We start from the raw sequence: 7,844 nt of genomic DNA, 5'->3' as shown, positions 1-7,844 counted from the left end.
TGACTGCCACAAACGAGTCTAACATCATGTAACATCTGCATTAGCATTAGCCAGATTGCTGCTAGAAATAACAATTAATTACCAACTAACCCCTAGCTCACGCTGCAAAGTGTATAAGCCACGTCTATACTGATCTATATTTGATCACTCGAGTTTCTGAGAGATCTCGTGTCTGTGGAAATCTGCGAAATCGTTACTACAGTCGGCAGGTGTGTGGTCTAGTGTCGTCTAGTGTGTGCCTTCAGAGGATTATAATGTTAAATATTGTTTGAAATTGTCTTATATCTGTGTTCTCCCACGGTTTTAAAATCGTTTAAGATTTGAAAATCGTCTAGTGTGTCCCGGGCCTTAGACTGCTGGGTAACATAATTACATGCAACTAACCCTAAACTGAACCCTAACCCTATAGTAAGTACATGTTGTTAATTAATATTACTCAGTACTTAAATATATAATTGCACTGTAACAATGACACCTTAAAATAAAGTGTAACCGACTGCTGCTAACTTCATTGTGGAACCATCTGTGACATATATATATATATATATATATATATATATATATATATATATATATATATATATATATAAACTCTTATCACATAGACTGATTTCAGGTTCATATGAGTGCAGTAATTCAAAGAAAAACACTGGAATATTTCATAAATTTTCAAAACCACAAGAAAGTCTTTTAACTGTTTTTAATGGAGCTGTTTTGCATTATACAGTTTAGTTAAATTAAATAATAAATAGAGATCAATGTTTATATGTAAAACCAGTAAAATAAAAAAAACATATCTAATATTTACAAAACAGTCGGGTCTCCTTCCAAAACTTTAATACAGTGCATTTTAAATGTATTGACCGGACACATTCTCAAGTTCTCAAATACACACCACACATCCAGCGTCCTTCAGTGTAACATCAGAAACCAAATCTTTAATGTATGTGAGTTGCGCACATATAGTGCTCATTGATGATTTGGACAAAATCTCACTTAGACATTTGACAAAGCAGGTGAAAGACATCAGACATCATTCAGGAATCCCTGTCGCTGCTGTGCTGTTTCTGCAGTTCTGCTGGAAACTTTGGACTTGGTGTGAAATTCTGTTCGCTAAATGACCTCGATCTGACTCCTCGCGAATCATGGGAAGGTTCAGCAGCTCGGAGGACGCATTAGCCGTCCTCTTGCGGAGCTTCTTTTGCAGACGGCGGTTCACTGTGTTTTGCAGACGCTGGATGTTAGTCTTGTACTGAATGTGCAGACCGGTCAGAACCGGCTTCAATAAACCCGCCCAACCTGCAGGAAAAACACCAGCGCATGAATGTAAGGATGTGCTTTAAAGCGATAGTTCACCTAAAAATGAAAATTAGCCCATGATTTACTCATCCTCAAGTCATCCTAGGTGTATATGACATTCTTCTTTCAGACGAATACAATCAGAGTTATATTAATAAACACCCTGACGCTCCCGAGCTTTATAATGGCAGTGGATTGCAACCATCAGATTGAAGCTCACAAAAGTGCATCTGTCCATCATTAAAGTGCATCTGTCCATCATTAAAGTGCATCTTTCCGTCATTAAAGTGCATCTTTCCGTCATAAAAGTGCATCTGTCCATCATTAAAGTGCATCTTTCCGTCATTAAAGTGCATCTGTCCATCATTAAAGTGCATCTTTCCGTCATTAAAGTGCATCTGTCCATCATTAAAGTGCATCTTTCCGTCATAAAAGTGCATCTGTCTATCATTAAAGTGCATCTGTCCATCATTAAAGTGCATCTTTCCGTCATTAAAGTGCATCTGTCCATCATTAAAGTGCATCTTTCCGTCATTAAAGTGCATCTGTCCATCATTAAAGTGCATCTGTCCATCATTAAAGTGCATCTGTCCATCATTAAAGTGCATCTTTCCGTCATTAAAGTGCATCTGTCTATCATTAAAGTGCATCTGTCCATCATTAAAGTGCATCTGTCCATCATTAAAGTGCATCTGTCTATCATTAAAGTGCATCTGTCCATCATTAAAGTGCATCTGTCTATCATTAAAGTGCATCTGTCTATCATTAAAGTGCATCTGTCCATCATTAAAGTGCATCTTTCCGTCATTAAAGTGCATCTGTCCATCATTAAAGTGCATCTGTCTATCATTAAAGTGCATCTGTCCATCATTAAAGTGCACCTGTCCATCATTAAAGTGCATCTTTCCGTCATTAAAGTGCATCTTTCCGTCATAAAAGTGCATCTGTCCATCATTAAAGTGCATCTGTCCATCATTAAAGTGCATCTGTCCATCATTAAAGTGCATCTGTCCATCATTAAAGTGCACCTGTCCATCATTAAAGTGCATCTTTCCGTCATTAAAGTGCATCTTTCCGTCATAAAAGTGCATCTGTCCATCATTAAAGTGTATCTTTCCGTCATTAAAGTGCATCTGTCCATCATTAAAGTGCATCTGTCTATCATTAAAGTGCATCTGTCCATCATTAAAGTGCATCTTTCCGTCATTAAAGTGCATCTGTCCATCATTAAAGTGCATCTGTCTATCATTAAAGTGCATCTGTCCATCATTAAAGTGCATCTTTCCGTCATTAAAGTGCATCTGTCTATCATTAAAGTGCATCTGTCCATCATTAAAGTGCATCTTTCCGTCATTAAAGTGCATCTTTCCGTCATTAAAGTGCATCTGTCCATCATTAAAGTGCATCTGTCCATCATTAAAGTGCATCTTTCCGTCATTAAAGTGCATCTGTCCATCATTAAAGTGCATCTTTCCGTCATTAAAGTGCATCTTTCCGTCATTAAAGTGCATCTGTCCATCATTAAAGTGCATCTTTCCGTCATTAAAGTGCATCTGTCCATCATTAAAGTGCATCTGTCCATCATTAAAGTGCATCTTTCCGTCATTAAAGTGCATCTGTCCATCATTAAAGTGCATCTTTCCGTCATTAAAGTGCATCTTTCCGTCATTAAAGTGCATCTGTCCATCATTAAAGTGCATCTTTCCGTCATTAAAGTGCATCTGTCCATCATTAAAGTGCATCTGTCCATCATAGAAGTGCATCTGTCCATCATTAAAGTGCATCTGTCCATCATTAAAGTGCATCTGTCCATCATAGAAGTGCATCTGTCCATCATTTAAGTGCATCTATCCATCATTAAAGTGCATCTGTCCATCATTAAAGTGCATCTGCACTTACACACTGCTGATATTTACGCTGCTCCGATGTCACAAGTTGCATAAGTTGTGCTTTAGACTTAAGTCGGATCCGTATGTTCGTTTGGCCGGAAGATAGTTATTTTATTAATAAAGTTTTAAATATTAATATTTTTCTTACACAAACTCATCGTTTTGCTTCAGAAGGCCTTTATTATTAACCCCCGGAGCTGTGGAGCACTGAGAGATGCACTTTAACGATGTATAGATGCACTTTTTTGAGTTTCAATCTGATGGTTGCAATCCACTGCCATTATCAAGCTCGGAAGCGTCAGGGTGTTTATTAATATAACTCTGATTGTATTCGTCTGAAAGAAGAATGTCATATACACCTAGGATGACCTGAGGGAGAGTGAATTACTCCTTTAAACTACACAGTGAGGCGATGTGATTCAGTGTCTCTACCGTTGTCTGAGAGCTGTTGGCAGGTCGCGCACACATTGTCGTGCCATCGGGATCCGGGCAGCATCAGATGTTGGTCAGCATCGCAGACGCTGTGAGGGACACATGCTGCATGCGCTTGTGTGATGTCTGCAAACCTCCCGTGTGCGCAGACCTCACACACCGTGTCTCTGTGCGGCGTCCCTGCAAACACACACAGTACATCACAATCACATAATCCTCCTGAGACTGAATCACTGTGTGCCAGACAGAGTGTCACCGCGGTTTAACCAAGGTTTCCAGCAACAGCTGTTTGTTGAAGACACTGATTTTCTTTTAATCATGATGATCATAATCTATAGACCTTATGTAGCTCCGCCCCTTTTCAGCGCTGCGCTCGTTGTCTTTTGTCTTCCGGTCTGTATTTTCACAGCGATCTTGCATGTTTATTAATGAAAGGCTCGTTTTAAAATCTTCCCGGTCTACTGACATTTGTTAAGTCATCTGCTTTAAACATTACAATCCTCATGATAACTTTCATTAACTTTACAGTAAGTAAATCCACATTCAAAAGCTAATTACTCTTGGACAGCGATGCCATAGAGATATACAGAGCGGCCGCAAAAATGGAAGATCACAGACAATATTGTAAAGATGGCGGCGCCCTCGTTTCTCTGGCGCATAAGGCCTATAGAGTTAATAAAGCCAACTCTACAGTTGCCAAGCGCAGAACTCTTGCTCAGGTGTGAGTGTATCAGTCGTTGCATGGCAACCGTAAACAGACTCTGACGATGCGTTTCCACAGTTACTAACTGCTAATCAGCGACGGGTCAGAACACAGCTAGAGTTTATAATACAATGAGTGACATCTTTTCTCTGAGAAACCTGGAAATGTCAAAGCGTCCATAGTTGTGTCAAAATTATGAATTATTCAGTATATGAATTAATATTAGTACAACTTTTTATTGAACTTCGCTGTCTTTTATCACAGCAGAACTTAAATGTAATAAATTAAATAATGTACTGTATATAAATACATACATTTTTTTAAATAAATGTGTGATATTAAAATAAGATTTTGTGTAGGCTAATTAATTATTAATTTAATATATATTTCAATGTCATAAAATAATAAAATGTGTGATATTAAAGGGTAACTCTCGCCAAAATGCAACTTAGGGTCTTTTTGTTAATCTACCAGAGGCAAATTTCATTTAAAAGCATGATTAGAATGGAAACTCCACTTTTAAGTTTGACCGTATTTTAGTTTTAGGTTAAATGTCTTGTGAATGGGAGTGAATGGGGCACTTCTATGACAGCATCAAAAAATTCTGACTGACAAAATGCCGGCGGACGGAAACACTAACTGATAAAGTGAGTTGCTCAAAACCTTTCTTTTTAGTAAACTCTGTGAACACAAACACTGTTCTCAGTGCTGGAGTTCATGTGTAGAGCCGCTGGTGAGACTTCAGGCACAGTGTCATGCAGGGTTCGAAATGACTTAGGACTCTTGGGGGGTCCCCTAAAATTTAATTATTAAATTATTAAAAATTCTGAAGACTACCTTGCTACACTATATACTGTAGGCAAAATTATATGGACCAATGTTGAAGGTGGGATAATGGTCTTGGGATGTCAGAAATGATGTGTTATAAAGTCAGAATTGCGTGAAATAAAGTCAAAACTGTGTCTTATAAAGTCAGAATTCTGACTTTTTTTCTCGCAATTCTGACATCTTTTCTCAGAATTGTGAGATATAAACTAACAATTGTGAGATATAAAGTCCAATTCTAAGGGAAAAAAATACAGATTTTTTTTTTTTTTACCTCAGAATAGTTTATATCTCGCAATTCTGACTTTATAACACGCAATTGCGACTGTATATCATGCAATTCTGACTTTATATCTCCAAATTGCGTATTATAAAGTCAGAATTACGAGATATAAAGTCGCAAAAGTTATATTCCTCGCAATTGCGAGTTTATATCTCATAATTTTGACTTTATAACACGCAATTTTGACTTATTAACACACAACTGCAACTTTATATCACGCAATTCTGACTTTATAACCTGCAATTGCGACTTTATATCACGTAGCCTAATTCTGAGATAAAAAGTCGCAATTAACGTTACCTTTTTTATTTTTCACTCTGTGGCGGAAACAAGCTTCCATAGTCTGCTGTTAGCTGGCAGATCATTTGGCTTCATACACATACAGCTAGCAAGAAACGTTGACAAACGTACTCTTCTAATCATTGCACTGGGTATCTAGTTAATGCAACTTTTGATATAGGAACTCGAACTCCTAATATTTTACTATAAGCAATTATGGAGATATAGACATAATCGAAGCACTTACAGGATTTTCATTCAGGATTTCACTCTTTGTGAGGTTTCGTTTTGCCGCGTTCAGCTACAGTGCGTGTCTGCGGGAGCACCACAACAACAATCTGTGACACTGTATAGGAACTTACTCGGCTAATAGCTGCCCTGATTGCTGCCTCGCGCTAGGAAATAAAATAATTACTGTTATAAATATAAAACGTCACTAAAGACCCTTTTCACAATCATTTTTAATGTTAAAATATATTTGTCGGGGACCCCCCAAAATCCAAAAATAAATTCTTATGGGGGGTCCCTAATGACTTATGGAGGGTCCGGGACCCCTCCAGACCCCCCTCATTTCGAACCCTGGTGTCATGTTGTGTCGAGCCTTCTTAGTGTTTTAAAAATAGCGATTTTGATGCTATCATAGAAGTGCCCCATTCACTCCCATTCACAAGGCATTTAACCTAAAACGAAAATACGTCAAACTTAAAAGTGGCGTTTCCATCCTAATTATGCTTTTAAATGAAATTTGCCTCTGGTAGATTAACAAAAAGAGCCTAGGTTGCATTTTGGCGAGAGTTACCCTTTAAGAACATTTTGAGTTATTAATGTGTAATCACACAATTTATTAACATATATAAATTACTTATAGGCTATAAAACAACATACATACACACTCTCTCTCTCTCTCTCTCTCTCTCTCTCTCTCTCACACACACACACACACACTCACTGTTTTCCTCAGGTAGGCTTTATCTCACCTGCAGCTTTAACTCCGTGACCCGGTTTACACCGGGTGTGTCTCTTGCAGAAGTGCTGATCCCAGTAGAATCCGGGCTCACATTCACAGATCGTGTTCACGGTTCCGTTGCACGGGCGCACGACCCGCTGGTGGTCCGAGCACGCGTCGCACAGCAGACAGTCCGGGATGTAGTTCCAGAACTCGGTGAACGTGCCCTGCTCGCACTGCTTACACTCGGTCCGCTGGGAGCGCGTGCAGTGCGAGCTCAAGCGCTTCCCCGGGGCACAGCGGTCGCACAGCAGCATCCCTCCGGTCACCGGGTCCCGGCGCTGGTACGAGCGATCATCCGCAGCCAGAGCCGACAGAGCCGGCAGAACCAACAGTGAGAAAAACAACTGGAAAGAGGAAAACAACGTGAATGACGAGACGCTACTTTCACACACTGATCACAGAACACTTCCTAAAATGTAACAATGAATCAAGCGTTTTCTGTAAAGCTGCTTTGAAACAAAGTGTCATGTGAAAAGAGTGATACAAAGAAGCATGAACTGAATGATGTGATCTGTCACTCACCATCCCGCGCGCGCTGCCTGCCGGACTTCATTGATGAGCGCGTTGCGCGCGCTTTATATACAACTCACTCACTCACACACACACACACACACACACGCCCCTGAATCAATCATATTGAGAAAATAGTACCATAGAAGTGATGCTCATGAATATGACAGTGATGTGCTGAAACTCCAACACCACAAGAAAACAGATGAAAAAAACTCACATTAGAGGAGAAACTCGAGCCACAGAAAACACACACACAGAACACCTTAGCAACATCATAGCAGCACTAGTGACGGTGAGTTTACAGGGAACGCTCTCTCAAAGTTACGAACAAACGTGCTCTTTAATCATGTTCTCAAAACGTCAGCACAAAAACATGGTTTATGAAGCATTTCTTTTTCGACACGTTTTATTTGGACGTTCGTCTGACGTTTCTTTTAAATGTTACTTGTTTCAGAACGTTCAGAGAACATTAAAAAGTAACGTTCCATAATGTTTGAAGAATGATACAATGTAATGTTTCATTGTAATGTTCACATAACCAAGAAGAAACGCTTTTAAAACATTTAAAAAACTGGACATTGTTAAACGTTCAGAGAACATTCAGAAATAATG

At 39.1% G+C, this 7,844-nt stretch overlaps 1 protein-coding gene across 1 annotated transcript; it reads right to left on the bottom strand.

Moving 5' to 3' along the window:
• Nucleotides 1-685: 685 nt before the first annotated feature.
• Nucleotides 686-7,267, bottom strand: tnfrsf11b (tumor necrosis factor receptor superfamily, member 11b). Its single transcript, XM_084130343.1, has 4 exons — nt 7,242-7,267; nt 6,688-7,063; nt 3,621-3,800; nt 686-1,299 (listed from the first exon to the last, which is right to left on the bottom strand). Exons 1-4 carry the CDS (start codon nt 7,242-7,244, stop codon nt 1,034-1,036), a joined length of 825 nt encoding a protein of 274 aa, XP_083986469.1. The 5' UTR covers nt 7,245-7,267; the 3' UTR covers nt 686-1,033.
• Nucleotides 7,268-7,844: the final 577 nt, after the last annotated feature.

This window comes from Abramis brama, assembly GCF_963993115.1.
Source record: "Abramis brama genome assembly, chromosome: 12".
NCBI classification, from domain to species: Eukaryota; Metazoa; Chordata; class Actinopteri; order Cypriniformes; family Leuciscidae; genus Abramis; species Abramis brama.
This window is presented reverse-complemented; position numbering and strand designations above follow the sequence as displayed.

Coding starts and splice junctions, on each gene's coding strand:
- tnfrsf11b (XM_084130343.1), bottom strand. Junction 3,801..6,687: donor TCACGGAGTTAAAGCTGCAG/GTGAGATAAAGC, acceptor GTGTGTTTGCAG/GGACGCCGCACAGAGACACG. Junction 1,300..3,620: donor CCAACAGCTCTCAGACAACG/GTAGAGACACTG, acceptor TTTTTCCTGCAG/GTTGGGCGGGTTTATTGAAG.